Genomic DNA, 17,200 nt, shown 5'->3' on the forward strand with positions numbered 1-17,200 from the left:
ACATGGGGTAGGTTAATTCTCTACCTCTTAATCGTAAGGGTACATGGGCAGTTTGGCCGAAACCGTTATACAAGGTCAAAAGTGGTCATAAAGACAAGAAGATGCAAGAGGTCCTTGGTGATGGTTCTTTTGTAATTGAACATAATTCTTCTCAACAGGATACAAAGATGGAGAGTTCTCCTCCTCATGGGACTGGTAAGAATCTGGCTGGGGACTTTGATGAAGCCAATGATGATCTTTTAGAGGAGGGTGAAGCTCCGCAAGGTAACCTTCTAGAGGAGGATGAGGTTGCGCTTGGGCAAGGGAATGTGGTCTTGACAGGTATGGGGTCGGGCAATACTGCTTCTACTGAAGATGATCTGGAAGGTATGCCTTTATCATCCTTACCGATTGATTTGGATTTGAATGTAATACGTTCTGCTTTGCAAGAGGTTACTTTAGGCCAGAAGATGGATGAGGTCATAAGGAGGACTAACTCTCAGTCTAAGAAACTAGTTAGAAAATATGGTTCGATTTTAGGATCTCCCGGCAAACGTTTGCTTGCTAAAGTTTTATCTAAATCTGCAGGGGAAGGAAACAAGCAGAAAGGGACGGGGAAACAAGGGAATAAGGCTGTGGAAGGCAAACCAGCTGGAGGTGGAATCAGACCAGTTAAGAAGGGGATGGTGGCTCTCCCAAAACCACCGGCTAAAACGTAAAATCATGAGTTGGAACTATCAGGGCTTTGGGGCGGATCTGACAGAGAATTATTTGGGGGATTTATGGAGGAAGCATTAGCCAGATATTTTATTTTTATCAGAAACAAAAAAGTGTAGTTCTTATTTAAAAAAGTTTCAGAATAAATTTGGTTATGAAAAATTATTTTCGGTTGACCCCTGGGGTTCTCGTGGAGGTTTGGCTGTTTTTAATATGGATGAAATTAAACTTTCTATTTTATATGAGAGCAATCGTTTAATTGATGTTCAAGCTTATTTTGGACAGCAATTGGTTTTTTTATCTTTTGTTTACGGGGATCCGGTTCCTCAACATAGACAACAGGTGTGGGATAAGTTAGTTGATATTGGTGCATACCGAATCGATCCATGGTTTATGATTGGTGATTTTAATGAACTTGTTGGGAATCATGAAAAATCAGGAGGGGCTGTGAGACCAGCCTCTTATTTTGTACCTTTTGCTTCTATGATCCGTCACTGTGGTATGCTAGAATTTCCATGCTATGGTGAGCAACTCTCGTGGCGAGGTAATAGACGGAATGATCAGGTTGTTCGTTGTCGTTTAGATCGGGCATTAGGTAATGAGGACTGGCACTGTTTATTTCCACACTCAAAGGTAGATTATTTAGAGATGATTGGATCTGACCATTGTCCTATTTTGACAACTTGTTTTAAAACGAATCTGAGGAGGCAACGGCAGTTTCATTTCGACAAGCGCTGGCTAGGAAAAGATGGTCTATCTCGAGCGGTTGAGTCTGGGTGGAATCGCACAAAGAATTTCCGAATACCGGTTTTCGTGGATAAACTAAAAAATTGTCAAAATTCGATTTCTTGGTAGCGGAGGAATAGTGTTGTTACTGGGCCTTCGGTTATTTCCTCTTTGAAGGCGGCCTTACAGGAAGCTAAGATGGACGATTCAATTTCGCAGGAGGAAATCTGCAGTATTGAAAGGAAACTGAAGGAAAATTATTGGGATGAGGAGGTTTACTGGCAGCAGAAAGTAGGAAGTTTTGGTTATGAGTGGGTGACAAAAACACGAAATTTTTTCACGCTTCCACGAAACAGCGGAGGGTAAGAAATTGAATTATTGGTCTATACAGTTCTAATGATACCTTGACGAATTATTGGTCTATACGGGTCTGATGATACAGCAGAGGGTAAGAAAGTCGGATTTGGGTATGGAGGATATTGCATCAAATTATTTTGCGGATCTTTTTAAATGGTCTGATGTAAGGGGTGTCTCACATATCTTACAGGAAATTCCTCATTTCATCACAGATGGTATGAATAGGTCTGTAATTAGGGAGATCACGGAATCAGAGGTTCGCAAAGCTCTATTTGCTATGCATCCTGAGAAGACACCAGGACCTGATGGGATGACGACATTGTTTTTCCAGAGGTTTTGGTCATCTCTCAAAGGAGATCTGGTGGCCCTGGTAAAAGAATTTTTCCGTACTGAACGTTTTGATCCTCGGTTAAACGAAACGAATATTTGCTTAATTCCTAAGACGGAAAGGCCTGAACAGATGACGGAATTTTGACCGATTAGTCTTTGCAATGTGTGTTATAAGATCATATCTAAAGTACTGTGTTTTCGGCTTAAGCGGTTTCTCCCATCTCTAGTCTCGGAGACCCAATCAGTTTTTGTTTGTGGTCGTCTAATTACAGATAATATTCTGGTGGCCCGTGAGATGTTTCATGGCTTAAATACCAATCCACGATGTAAATCGGAGTTTTTGGCCTTTAAGACGGATATGAGTAAGGCATATGATCGCGTTGAGTGGAATTTTCTGGAGGCGGTTATGGTAAAAATGGGTTTTGATAGAAAATGGATTTCCTGTATTATGTGGTGTGTATCTTCAGTCTCGTAGGGTTTATCTCCATGACTCACAACAAGCAACGGATAGCCCCGAACTGTCACGTGTAAATCGAGTCAGCAACTCGAAGAGGTCTGCGCTCATCTTGATTTTCATATGGTTACCAATTATCGCAAGCCCCACTGCATTACGGACGGTGGAAATCGACAGCTGCGAGAACGCAATCTTCCGACGCGCACAAAAGCTCGTCAAAAATTCCAGGATAGGAAACCACAAACTGCATTCGGTAATCTAGTCTACATAAACGCAGAGGTGACCTTCTGGACAATCCCACGGCCGCGCGTCTTCACTTGGTAACACAAACTTCAGGTCGCCTGGCATTTGGAAGAGATCAAGGATGCAGGCTATGGAACTCTCATCGCATAAGGTACTCCCTGCGTCACGGGAAATAAGTTCGTTATTTCCCGTACGGTCTCTACGACGTCTCGAAGTTCCATCACCAACAGCTAGACCAGCAGCTAGAGACCTAGGAGCATGCTCCACAACGGTTCGTTCTTTGTACGAAAGAACCTTCCCACGACGCCGACCTGGAGGAAGGGGAATCAGACGGAGCGATTGGTTACCCGTTGGGAACATTACTTCGAGCTCCCAAACATCTTCCACCGAAAGATCCGCCAAATCCGTCACAACACCGTTTCCTTCTGATGGTTCCCACCAAGGAAATTCCCTTCCCGTCTCGTCAAGGTCCCCCTCTAACGCGCCATACTGGTCATCTCCAAGCTCTTCCGGAATATCACCAAAGACGTCATCTACCAAAGCCATGGCGCGAGACCTGGCAAAACCAACCAAGCAACCGGTCAGTATGGAGTAAAGACATCTCGAAAGCACCACAAAATCCGGATAGAACGATCACACCCGAACGAACCACGTATTGCGTACTGCGCATCATCACCATCACTTTCCATACTTCGCAGTGCACTGTCCAGTCTCGCCCACATTTCGACTGTGATGAGCTCGATCCTCCGCAAGTGGCGAGCTCGTCAGAAAACGCTCCAGCCAGCTCGATCTCACCACCAAGCATCTTACTCGCGTATGCAGTAACTTCCCAATCCGCAGCAAGGAACTCGCCACAACGTCGATCTCACTAAGTTTCCAGCCCGACACATTGACCTCGAAGTTTTTGATTAGATCCCATCATCCCGCAAACACGCCAATCTCCAGAGCACGCTAATCCTGCCAAGTCGAGCTCGCCATATTCTCGTATTCAAACCCCATGACTCGCTGTGGTCTCGCAAGAGTCCCCATTTAGTCCCCGTACGACGACCATCTCGCCATCTCGCCGTTATGCGCATCTCGCGGAAGGACCATCGACTTCGTCTCTACACGGTCTCACCATTCTCACGATCCCGCCAATCTCGACCCTGCAACTGTCGAACACACTACTCTAGCTTGGTATTTTTTTGAGCTAGCCACTCCCGAGCTCGCCGGTTCTTGAATACCCAATCTCCATACGGAACCCATCTCGCCATTGACTTCACCACCGAAGGTGCAACTCGCCATCAAGACAACCATCTCGCCCCTATACGAAGTCCATTCCGCCGTCAATCCGATACATGGTTCTCGCTATTAACCCCACGGAAAAATCGATTCAGCTACGTCCATCTCGCCATCTTCAACGGGACCTCGCGAACACACAATTTGAGCTCGCCAAATTCAACCTCGCCGTAAAAAAATCCTGATCTCTCCAAGCCTCTACCATGATAGAGGAACAAGCACGCCCCATCTCAAGACTAGCACCACCGCGCCACCGCCCCACAAAGTGTGCCGTCAACATCTTTTCTCTGTTGCTTGTCCGCTACAATCCATCATCGCGTCTCGCGTGGGGGTCGGATCAGGACGCCTCACGGTCCCGATCCAGATGACGGGGCATGGCGGCAAGGCAGGCGAGACCAGAACGCCTAACGGTCCTGGCCCGGATGGCGAAGCACAGCGACGAGGCAGGCCTGACCAGGACGCCTAACGGTCCTGGCCCGGATGGCAAAGCACGGCGGGCGAGACCGGCGAGACCAGGACGTCTAACGGTCCTAGCCCGGATGACGAGCACGGTGGTGCGGCAGGCAAGAGGCACTCGGTGGATTCGGCCAGATCTGGCTGGTCGGGGAGCGGCTGGCGACGATGTAGGAGTAGGGCCTCTCTGGCAAGAGGCGTATGGAGGCGGAGCAACTCGCGGATTTGGTCAGCTCCGTGGCGGCGGAAGGGCTGAGCATGCGCAGATTGGATCCAGCCGCATGGAGGCAACACCGTTGGACTGAACTGACCTCATTAACGGACGAGAAACCAGCGGCGCAGGCATGAGGCGGCTAGGAGAAGGACCTTCCACGGTGGCGGCGAAGATCTCAGGAAGCGGCGGAGATTTCGGGAGGACCACCGGTGAGAACGGACGGGGGCCGGAAACTGAATCCCCCACGGCGGCGAGCTTATGGTCTTACAAACTAAAAAATAAAAATAAATCTAAGAGAAAGAGATAAGGGAAGGAGATAAGAAGCTTACCTTGTGGAGAGAAGAGTAGAAAGTTGAAGTAAAATTAGGTCTAGGTCAAGGGAACATATTTATATGGAGGGACCAGCACGTTGGCCGAGGTAAAAAGGAAAACCCTAATTTTTAAGCTGCCTCTACTTCCCGTGCCTCGGGAAACGCGCAGAACACGAAAACTCTCGTTTAAAGCCCAACGGACCTTGAAAAATGTGCATAATGTGTTATTCATCCCGGAATTCCCGGATGTCTCAAAAAACGTGCGCAATGCACTATTCATCCTGTAATCTACAGAAGGTCATCAAAGTCCCTCAGATCTTCTGTTCCTTCTGCAAAACAGACCTCGAGATACAGAAGTGCATCCGACGAGCTCAAGAAAGCCATTGCTCATCGGACTAGGGGGGACCATTGTTGGATATGGGCTCTGCTCCCAACATTTACAGAAGCCCAAGCAGAAGATTTCAGGAAGATTTGGGCCAGAAGTCTTGGATTTGGCCCAACAGGCCGCAGGAGCAAAATTGTAATTTTACAGAGGGACAGAAAAAACCCTAAGTCATTGGCCCACTATATATAGCAGACATCATTGTCAGAAAGGATGATCCACGTTTTCTTGGGCAATTAGAGAGAGAAGAGCTGTTATTTTTCGTATTAAGCACTTAGCTCCCTAATTGTCATTTTCTGTAAACTCTTCTATTAGATTCTTCATTAAATAAAAGAACCAGATCCGATTCACCCCATTTATATTCCTATTATTTATATTGTCGATTTCATACATCAACACTCAGCAATGCTCACTGCAACACCAAATTCACAATCCAATCCATCACCGTCTCTCCCTCCTCCGCCAGGTGGCACGTCGATTTTCTCGTCGAAAACCTTAACTCCAGGTATCACATATAGACCTTAGTTAATTTTTTTCCCCAAGACTTTTGTGTCATATTATATTAACCTGTCTATGTAGGGTCATCCCAAAAACTTTTGTGTCATATTAATCTATCTCTATATGGTCATATTGCAGGTATACTATCCTCTACGGAGTTAATGAAACTGCTGTGAAGCTCGGTCCCTTGCACGCTGCCGTTTTGAATACTTCTCATGAACGTAAGTCTCCAAGTCACACGGCTTTCTCAGTGGATTTCGTTGCCGAGGGAAACTCAACCGACGTCGTTTTTGAACAATTGGATATTAAGTCAAGGGCGAATCATAAGATTTTCGGAAATAATCCTAAACCTGGACATATTGATATAAGGTGTTATAATCTGACCCGAAACCAAGAGAACGTCGAGAAGGTTCAGTGTTACTCGTCTTTCACAGCATTGGAAGTTATTTAATTAGGCATTCTACTTTTCCGTCATCTTCTTGTTTTAGTTATTTTCTTTCTGTTATGACTTTTGTTATTAACTTATTATGATCTTTTCTTTTCCATACAATTTGTGAAACTATATACTATTAGTTCTTTATAAGCGCCTCTAAGCGATTAAAAAAACAAAAAAAAAAAAGATAAATCCACTTCATATTCTCGATTAGTTTCTGAAAACTTAATTATCAAACAAGAAAAAAAAGTAGATCCGATTTTAGGGTTAAAATAAAAAATTTAGAAAAAAACTAGATAAATAGTCCCGGTTTTTCCTTTAAACACTTTTTATGTTTAGCTTCTGTTGAATGCGTTTCTATTTAGTATATTATACTTTTTTTTTTTTTGTCATCTGATAGAACTTCAAAGAGAAAGTGTCTGGAAAAGTACAAACGAAAACCAAAAATGAGCAAAGAAAGACCGAAACAAAACTAAACCGCCTCATTTCTCACTTGATTGTGGAGCCAAGAAGACCCTCCAAGTGAGAGATAAGACTGAAGTCTACCATCTTTTGTTACACTCTTCGCAATTGCCACAGCCACTGTGTTTGCAGAAACCGCGACCGCTGAAGCTCTCCAAGACGTGAAGTTTGATAATTTCTCATGTATGGTACTCAGGAGTATACTGAAACGCGGCCAAGCAGAAGGATTGTTAATCGCCTCTATGACCATCCTGTTATCCAAAGCAAACTCGACTTTGTCAATATGTAGAATAACTAAAGCATCCAATGCCCATAGGAGGCATTGCAGGGCCGCTACAAACCGGGAATCAGCAGGTAGAAGTGCATCCCTCGCATGGTATAGAACCTGGCCAGTCTCATCTCGCAAAATCCATGCACCACCATTTAGATGTGACGAGTTATACCATGAAGACCCAACATTGCATTTAACAAACCCAGCCATCGGTTTTGTCCATTTCTTTTCCACATTACCTTGCTTCATGTGATCTTGTACCGTGATGTCTACTGGCCTAGACTGAGCTTCCTTCCACTGAGTAGAATCTTCCTGTGCTTTTATGACTAACTCTCTTATATCTCCGTTTTTTCCTTGGAACATCACAGTGTTTCTATGTTTCCAGATTCCCCATAGTACCCACGGAATAACTAACCTCACAGAGCTGGGGATCTCCGCATCCTGCATGACCCTCAGTAAGTGTTCCCAGTTTTTATCAATATTCGCAGCAGAGAACCCGCCATTAGGGCTAGGAATATTGGCAAAAGCCAGAGCTTGTCGAGCCACCGGACACTCAAACAGCAGGTGACAGATAGTTTCAACAGTTGTGCCACATCTCAAGCATCTAGTATCTCCACCACATCCTCTTGATGCCAAACGTTCAGAGACCGCTAAGGCACCGGACAGCATCCGCCAGAGGAAAGTTCTGATCTTGGGAACAGTTTCCACCTCCCATACTCTTGCCTTTAGTTCATTGAGCTTAATCAAGTCTTCAGGACGAGGCTCGTAGAGTGTAGCAAGTGTCTGCACCAGCCAGTAACCACTTTTAACCGAGTATGATCCTGACTTTGTGTATGGCCATATAAATCTATCTCGATGATCAAGCTTCAATCGCATAGATAAGATTCTCTTAGCATCATCTGGAGGAAACAAAGAAAGGATTTTTTCCTTATCCCATGTAGCAGAGCCTGGTTCTCTGATCTCAGCTACTTTCAGGTTGATATCAAAGAAAATCTGGGACCGAAATGGGGCTCTTGGATGCTTGTCCATTATCCATTTATCTCTCCAAACCAATGTATCACAACCATCACTAATCGACTTCATCAGACCAGCCTTCAGCAATTCACGCCCATGAAGAATGCTTCTCCACGCATAAGATGGTCGCGATCCAGTACCACACTCAATGATACATGTTTTGCGAAAATACCTACTCTTATAAAACCTCGCTACCAATGAGTCAGGTTTATTGAGAATGCGCCATGCCTGCTTAGCCAATAGAGCCTGATTAAAATCTCCCAGATCCTTGAAGCCCAAACCACCCTCTGACTTTGATTTACACAACTTCTTCCATGCAACCCAAGCAATCTTCCGTTTCCCCTGGCAATTACTCCACCAAAATTCACACATCGCACTCGTTAACTTTCTACATAAGTTTTTACTCAGTCGGAAGCAAGACATGGCGTACACCGGTAATGCCATAGCCACCGCCTTCAACAGCACTTCCTTTCCACCCAAAGATAGTGACTTAGCAAACCAACCCAGCAGTCGGTTTTGGAGTTTATCACCAATGAAGCCCAGAAGCGCCTGTTTAGAACCACTAAAGTACTCAGGAAAGCCTAAGTATGTTCCCGTACCACCCTCTTCATAAATGCTGAGTGTTTGCTTAACAACATTCTTTATTTCCTCACTTGTCTTCTTCCCAAAAGTAACCGCTGACTTTGAGAGATTTATCATTTGGCCAGACGCCTTACCATAACTTTGCAAACAAAGCATAAGCTCCTCACATTCTTCTTTCGTTGACCGGCAGACAAACAAACTATCATCAGCGAAGAGTAGGTTTTGTATAATTGGGCAAGACTCATTGAACCTGAAACCTGTGAGTCGCTCCTGTTGATGACTTCTCTATAGTGCATACACTAAAGCCTCTGCACAAAGGATGAAGAGGAAGGGAGAAAGTGGATCTCCCTGGCGAATACCAAGTCCCGGTTTGATCAACCCAAAGTCGCAACCATTGATGAGAACTGAGAAGGAGACGGATCTCACACACGTCATTATCCACTGGATCCATTGTATGTCAAAACCCATCTTGAGGAATAGCTTCTCCAGAAAATCCCACTCTACTCTATCGTATGCCTTCGACATGTCCGTCTTCACCGCAATGAAACTCTCATCGAACTTCACATTTGTCTTAAGGGCATGACGATCTCATGAGCAATTAATATGTTGTCTGATATCAACCTTCCTGCGAAGAAAGCTCCCTGAGTTTCAGAAACTAGTTCTGGTAGACATCGTGTCAGGCGAGAGCAAAGCACTTTTGATAAAATCTTGTATAAGACAGAGCACAAACTTATAGGCCTCATGTCACTCATTTGGTTTGCATTTGGTTTCTTAGGGATCAGGCAAAGTTGAGTATGATTCCACCCTTGCGGCATCACACCTGTCCGGAAGAAACCTTGTACCTCTGCAATGACATTCGCACCAACAACATGCCAATATCTCCTGAAAAAAGCACCAGTCCATCAATCCGCACCAGGTGCACTATCACCCTTAATGTTAAAGGCAGCTTTTTTGATTTCCTAAGCCGATACTGGAGCTGTTAGACGCACATTCATGTCCTCTGACACTCTCAGTTCCATTCCTTCGAGTAGTTCCTCAATACCAACAGGATTTGAAGTTTGGAACAGCTGAGAGAAATACTCCGCAGCTATATCGCCTTTAGAACCCTCTTCAAAGCATTCAACCCCACTTTTGTCAATCAAAGACACCAGACGATTCTTCAATCTTTTATACTTGACACTCCCAGAGGAAGTATGCTGTGTTTTTATCCCTTGTTTGAAGCCAAGTTTCTCTACTTTTAGTCTTCCAGTACACCTCTTCTTCCCTGAAAGCAACATTTAGTGCCCATTTGATCTGTTGCAGACGCCTAAAGTTTGGACGGATCTTTGTAGATTCAAACTCCAGATCTTTTCTGAGCAACTGGATTTGTGTAGCAGAATTGGTCGTGTGGGTTTTCTTCCAACAAGACAACGCACGACGACATTGAGATAAACTTGTCATCACCGAACTGCTTGTTGTCTTGTTTCCCGCTTCCCACTGCTCTCTAATGATCTTCTCAGTATCAGGTTTGTTGATCCAGCGTTTATCAAACATAAACCTCCCTCTAAAACGTGAGTCAGCATCAACCAGTCGAGTGATTATTGGCCTATGATCTGATCTTAGCAGGTCTAGATACTCAATGTTAACTCTGAGAAATAGATCAAACCAGCCAGTGTTAACTCTTGGGGAGGCAGAAGAGAGAATGTATGGGTGCAGTGTATATTATACCTTTTAAAAATTAAAAATTCATTTATTTTTAGTGTTCTTAAAATACACTAAGAATTACATACATATATATATATTTATATTTATATATATATATGTATATATTTATATATATATTAATAATTGAAGTAGATATACAAGACTACAACCAAAAAAAGATTTAAGAAATCAAAATTGAGCCAAAAAAAAAAAAATTCCCTTAGATTTGCTGTCTCGAACCAAAACTTAAGAAATCAAATTTTATTTTATTTACTTACTAAAACCCTAGCTAGCTATATATAAAAATTATATATATATATATATAAGTTGTTATTTTTCATTAGAAAAGTCTTCACCAACATGGCCAATGTTCCCTGCAAACTTCAACAACCACACATGACATGCCGCAGGATGGTGTTACTCCAGCTTTTTGTTGCTGTGTTTATTTTACTACCATTGGTATATTGTTTTTTCCTATTCTCATCCCTGTAGGTTCTAACAAACTCTTCAACAACGATAATTGTTACATTGAGGTTTTTGCCGATTCCGTCTCCGTATCAAACACAAACGTTTCAGACGCTGATTGGAGGATAGGTCTTGTTGCGACGAGTCCAGTCACCGACTGTAAATTCTCTTTACATACACTCAAGTCACGTTTACTCCGCGGCGATCAAGTTATCTCCAACAAAACGAATGTCGTTTTCGAGAAGGTGGTAATGCCGGAAGTTACTGCAGGCGACGTGATTTGGGATTATCGGGTTGAGACTTGGTTTGCAGTGAACACACGTTTTATGTACGGGAACGGCTTTTTGATGGCCACTTGTCCTGATATTTCAGTGAAATTCACGGGGAATACGACTGGGAATGTGATGGGATCGTTGCTTGGGAATAGAAGACGATGCGATTATATTTTCCAAGAAATGTTGGCTTAATTCAATCTGATCATTATGAGTCTATTTTTTTTTTCTTTTGTCAACCAAACATTAATTTAAAATAGGACTCCAAGGTTGGTTGCCCAAACTGGAGGAAAAATGTTTACAAAAGAATTTGCGGAAAGTAAAGATCTTGAAGATCGAGCAAGGCAATCTGCCCGAACATTGGTCGTGCGTGGAATCTTCAAAAGCTGGAAGGAAGGAAAGGAAGAGGGAAGCAGATTGAACTCATCCAGTAAATTGGAAAAAGCTGGCCACTCATCCGGGCATTGCACCATTGACACTAATTCGGCACATTCTGACTCGAAGAGCTGACAATCAACACCTGACTCCGAAAGGGAGGTCATCGTCAATAACAGCGCCTATAACTCCAAATTTAAGGGTGAAGGACCGCGCCACTGACTTCGTGCTCCTAATAACAACGTTTTATCCTCACTATTATGAAGCCACCAGCCTAAGCCTTCCAAAGGGTCTGAGACTTTCCAAGATCCATCTACCTGGCACCGGGGAACAGAATCTCGAACCTCCAAAGGTAAAGAATCCTGAGGGGCCGCATTGAAGGACCTGGCCTCCTCCCATAGCAGCATGTCAACGTTCGCCTGGTTTATAACCTCAACAGGCTCAGCTTCACAGCCTTGAAAAACTTTTTTATTCATGTCCTTCCAAATTGACCAAACTACCCATAACAATTTCAATCAAAGATCTGAAGCAATCGGCGCCCGCCAAAACAGAAAATCTAAATTCGCAAAAATAGAGGCAAAGGGAAAGCCCTCGATACCAGAGCCAAATGGGGACAAATCCCAAATGCGACGTGATCGGGGACACTCAAAGAGAGCATGATTAATAGTCTCTGCCTCCAAACCACATCTACTACAGAGCATCGCGCACCGGACCCCCCGGTGTGCCAAACGTTCCATCACAGGAGGATAGCCGGAAGCCATTTGCCAGAAAAAGTGCTGGATCTTCGGGGGAACCTGGAGTTCCCAAGCCTGGGCCTTAAAAGCTGTGCACATCGGGCCAGATTAATTCACGTGCAATGCGGTAGCCAGATTTGACCGAATACCTCCCTGATCTAGAATAATGCCAGATTAATTTATCCGGTTTAAAAGATTTACTTATCTCCATCGATGAAATGATTTGAATATCCCCTGGATCCATGTACTCTTCCAAAATTGGTAAATGCCACTCCTTGGTAGAAGGATTAATCAAATGATTGACCATAAGATTTGGATGTAAAAATCTTCCTCTACCATTAGCCGGTCTTGGCTGATTATCCGGGATCCACGGATCTCACCAGACCGATATGTTACAACCCGAACCTATTGCCCATCGTGCTCCCTGTTCCACTATGCCCTTAGTTGAGAAAATACTCCTCCAAGCAAACGAGGGGGAATACGGCTTCTTAGCCTGAAGAGGATGTTTATTTCGAAAATATTGACCTTGCATGACCCGCGCCATCAGAGATGATGGATAATGAATTAACTGCCAATACAGTTTAGCCAGCATTGCGTCATTAAATTGTTCCAGGGCGCGGAAACCCAATCCACCGTCACCTTTATCCTTACATAACTTGTCCCAAGTAACCCAATGCAATCCTCTCTCCTTATCATTAGACTTCCACCAAAACTTTGAGATGGCACCAGTTAATTTAGACGTTAAGTCCGTTGGCAATTTCTAACAAGACATAACATGGGTGGAAAGTACCAAAGTCACCGATTTAATCATTACTTCCTTTCCACCTTTCGATAAAATCTTTGCAGACCAACTATTCACACGATCCTCCAATCGCTCATTAACGTAGCTAAAAACCTTATTTCTCGATCCCTGTAAATTCTCAGGTATACCCAAATACGAACCCATACCACCTTCCTTGGAGATACCCATAACAGATTGTAATTGGGCCCTTAACTCTGGGAGTACTTTTTTGTCAAACATAATTGATGACTTATCCAGATTAACCACCTGTCTCGATGCCTTCCCATAATCACTTATAATTCCCATAACTGTAGTACATTCAGCTGCCTCTGCCTTACAGAAAAATAGACTATCATCAGCAAATAACAAATGGGAGATGGTGGGGCAATCCCTAGCAAACTTAATACCCGTAATCCTCTGTTCGCGTTCCGCCTTCTTAATATTGGCAATCAACACCTCTGTACATAGAATAAACAAATAAGGGGATAAGGGATCCCCCTGCCGTAATCCTCGTTGTGGCTTAATATAGCCACGAGGCTGACCATTAATTAGAACCTGATACGAAACGGTAGATACGCACCACATAATCCAGGATATCCATTTTCTATCAAAACCCAACTTGACCATGACCCCTTCCAAAAAATCCCACTCTACCCGATCATAAGCCTTGCTCATATATGTCTTAAATGCCAAAAACTCCGACTTACACCGTGGATTTGTGTTTAAACCATGAAACATCTCCTGAGCGACCAAAATATTATCTGTAATAAGACGACCTGAAACAAAAGCCGATTGGGTTTCTGAAACAAGAGACGGAAGAAACCGCTTAAGCCGAAAACACAATACTTTAGAAATGATCTTATAACACACATTACAAAGACTAATAGGTCTAAATTCCGTCATCCGTTTGGGCCTTTCCGTTTTAGGAATAAGGCAAATATTCGTTTCGTTCAACCGAGGATCGAAACGGTCTGTACGGAAAAATTCTTTCACTAAAGCCACTAAATCACCTTTGAGATTGGACCAGAACCTTTGGAAGAACAAAGCCGTCATCCCATCCAGCCCTGGAGTCTTCTCAGGATGCATAGGAAACAAAGCTTTACGAATCTCTGATTCCGTGATCTCCCTGGTCAAATTCCTATTCATACTATCCGAAATTAACTGAGGAATTTCCTCAAGCATCTGTGAGACATCCCTCACATCAGACCGTGTAAAGAGATCCGCAAAGTAATTTGATGCAATTTCCTCCATTCCCGAATTAGACTCAGTCCAAATATCATCAGGCCCATACAGACCAGTGATCCTATTCCTTACCCTCCGCTGTTTTGTGGAGGCGTGAAAGAATTTCGTATTTTTATCCCCCACTCTTAACCAAAATTTTCGACTTTTCTGTTGCCAATATACTTCCTCATCCCTGTAAGCCTCCTTTAGTTTCCTTTCAATAGTATATATGTCCTCTTGCATTGTCTATTTTGAGTCTATTTCTTATCATTAGGTTTTTTTTTTGTTTTTTAATTTATTTTAGCATTGTCTTTGTTATTTTTTATTAACTAAAATTGATAAAAAAATATGATGTGATATTAAAGAACATGGTTATAATCTAATCTATAACTCTTTTAATTTTTCTTATTAATTTTTTGTTTCCTAAAATATTTATCTTGCTCAGAGTTTTTTAAAGGACTAAAGACAATTTTTTCCAAATTTCACATTGTACCAAAAATTCTTAATATATCATTTATCTCGTGCTAGTTATTATTAAAAAATTTAAATAAGAAATAACAAAGAAAAAAAAGTAGAATTAAATATTCAAATTCACTAAAAACATAAAATTAAAATACTCAACATGTGTCATTAGCTAGCTATTCTGACTTATTATAAGACCATTTGATATATAACTAAATTTATGTGCTTTCAAAAGAACCATGAAGTAAAAGTTAACAACAATATGGATGAATAGTGAATACTAGACGATATTTTATATTTACATTTATGTGCTTTCAAATGATTTTTTTCATCCAACTGATTGATCACATAATTCAGTAATTCAGTTCAGGATCAAAATAATATCCCCGAAAAATCATAACATAACTGTTTTACCAGCACAAAATTTGAAGAAGAAATGAAATTTGATATGAATCGGAATTATTGTAAATTTGTAAACCTCGCCATAAAAAATGGTTAGGTTTAACATCAAATCTTTCATCCTCTCCAAACCAACACAAGCAGAAACAACAACAAAAAAAGAATGGCTTCCCAGACCCATTCTTACACGGCGCCAATGCCACCGTCCTCAGCCACTCCTCCTTCTCGTCGGGGATGGTGGTCACGTCCAATAGTGACTTTGCCGGCAGAGCATGATCGTGAATCCACTTGCGAGGAATGTACGGTTGCCAGTATACCCTTTTGTAGCGGTATATTCACTGCCCTTGCCGTAGTGGTATGTATCTTTCACTTCATGGACAATCCTCACTGCGACGACAAATTCACAATCCAATCCATCGCCGTCTCTCCATCCTCTGCCACATGGCACGTTGATTTTCTTGTCAAAAACCCGAGATCTAGGTAATATATATAAAATGTGTTCTCATATTAGTCAGATGCTGGACGCAATGACATGTTTTGTCTATGTTCTGTACCGGGTCATGCAGGTGTACTATCTACTACGGAGACGATGAAACTGCGGTGAAGCTCGGTCCCTTAAACGCTGCCGTTATAAATACTTTTTACAAACGTATGTCTCGAAGTCACACGGTTTTCTCAGTGGATTTCGATGCAGAGGGTAATCCGAACGACGACATTTTTAAACAACTATATGTCAGATTAAGGCTAAGCATATAGGTGACTTCGATGATGATGACGCTGGACATGTTGATATTAGGTGTTACAATCTGACCCGAAACATTGAGAACGTCGAAAAGATTCAGTGTTACACTTCTTTCACAGAATTGAAACAAGAACTCAGATTATGATAAAATTTAGGCTTTCGACGTTTTCCAAATTATCTTCTTCTTTCATTTTCTGTTATACGTCTATATATTAAATAAGACCTTTTTCGTCAATAAAATTATGTTATTTCTCTATAAACACTACAAGAAATAAGATGGAAGACGTCGGTTTATTAACGTCACTTATTAAACCGACTTTAAATTTGTTAACAGGACGGGATTTAACGTCACTTAATAAACCGACTTTTAATTTTAATAGGATTGGCGTCACTTAATAACTTTGTAATCAATGAATGTGTCAAATAGTAGGATGTTCCAAATTTCTAAGTCCGCCGTACGTAGCTTCTTTGTAGTGCCGTCGTACTCCGAGCCGTTCTTTTAGTTTTCGTCATCTTCTTCTACCTCATCCTCTACAAAATCACTGGTTCTCTCAACATCGACTCCTCCTCTTCGATGCTCTCTCGCATTTTTACCTCTTTCAATGTCTTCTTCGTCTCCCAGTAAGTGTTCTATAATTTGGTATTCGATTTAGGGATTTGATTCTTGTTTGTATCCGGTGAGTGTTCTATAATTTGGTATTCGATTTAGGGATTTGATTCTTGTTTGTATCCGGTGAGTGTTCTATAATTTGGTATTCGATTTAGGGATTTGATTCTTGTTTATATCCGGTGAGTGTTCTATAATTTGGTATTCGATTTAGGGATTTGATTTAGTTCTTCGTTGAAATTGGAATCAGTATGGCGACGGTTCTGGAATTTTGTTCTTCGTGTGTTTCGTGCATTGAAATCGCTCCACATTATAAAAATCGTGTTCTTGTTGCTGGTACTGCTAGTAGTAGAATTTGAGTTCGATTTTTGGATCTCACAAGTTCATCTCCAAGTTACTATGTTCTGCATTTTTATTCTAGGATTAGTTACCTATGAGGAAATTGAGGAACCTAAGCTAGAAGATGTGTTGCGTAGAGCTGCAACTAAAGATTACTTTGGATGCTAAAGAGTATTTGCGTTGCAAAGAAATGCATATTGTTTCAGACTTGAAACAGAAGGTGTTGATTTCTCTGGTAGCGAGACTTATTTCATGACTAGTTCTTATTTGAAAATGATGTGGAGAAGAATCGATTTTCTTTCGGACTGTTCTTGAAAAGGATTACAACTTTGTTTTCACGGTATGTTTCTTATACTCTTAGTAACTGAAAGCCAGAACTTAATGGTTCTTATATTGAGTGATTCATTGTCTTCCCT

The 17,200-nt window shown here is 42.2% G+C and overlaps 2 protein-coding genes and 1 pseudogene across 2 annotated transcripts; all 3 read left to right on the forward strand.

The window, feature by feature from the left end:
• LOC104770541 lies at positions 7–938 on the forward strand. Its single transcript, XM_010494991.1, has 2 exons — positions 7–366; positions 568–938. Exons 1-2 carry the CDS (start codon positions 102–104, stop codon positions 696–698), a joined length of 396 nt encoding a protein of 131 aa, XP_010493293.1. The 5' UTR covers positions 7–101; the 3' UTR covers positions 699–938.
• Positions 4,882–11,319, forward strand: LOC104772438. The gene is made up of 4 exons (XM_010497051.1): positions 4,882–5,012; positions 5,848–5,949; positions 6,081–6,384; positions 10,921–11,319. Exons 1-4 carry the CDS (start codon positions 4,882–4,884, stop codon positions 11,317–11,319), a joined length of 936 nt encoding a protein of 311 aa, XP_010495353.1.
• Positions 15,293–17,200, forward strand: part of LOC104772439 — a 5,886-nt pseudogene continuing 3,978 nt past the window's right edge.

The sequence above is a fragment of the Camelina sativa genome, chromosome 20 (genome assembly GCF_000633955.1).
Source record: "Camelina sativa cultivar DH55 chromosome 20, Cs, whole genome shotgun sequence".
NCBI classification, from domain to species: domain Eukaryota; kingdom Viridiplantae; phylum Streptophyta; class Magnoliopsida; order Brassicales; family Brassicaceae; genus Camelina; species Camelina sativa.

Excerpts from the sequence above, each read along its gene's own strand:
- LOC104770541 (XM_010494991.1), top strand. The coding sequence starts at position 102 with ATGCAAGAGGTCCTTGGTGATGGTTCTTTTGTAATTGAACATAATTCT. Across the intron at positions 367-567 it reads TACTGAAGATGATCTGGAAG|GGGAAGGAAACAAGCAGAAA; the intron begins GTATGCCTTTAT and ends CTAAATCTGCAG.
- LOC104772438 (XM_010497051.1), top strand. The coding sequence starts at position 4,882 with ATGAGGCGGCTAGGAGAAGGACCTTCCACGGTGGCGGCGAAGATCTCA. Across the intron at positions 5,013-5,847 it reads CCCACGGCGGCGAGCTTATG|CAATGCTCACTGCAACACCA; the intron begins GTCTTACAAACT and ends ATCAACACTCAG. Across the intron at positions 5,950-6,080 it reads GTCGAAAACCTTAACTCCAG|GTATACTATCCTCTACGGAG; the intron begins GTATCACATATA and ends GTCATATTGCAG.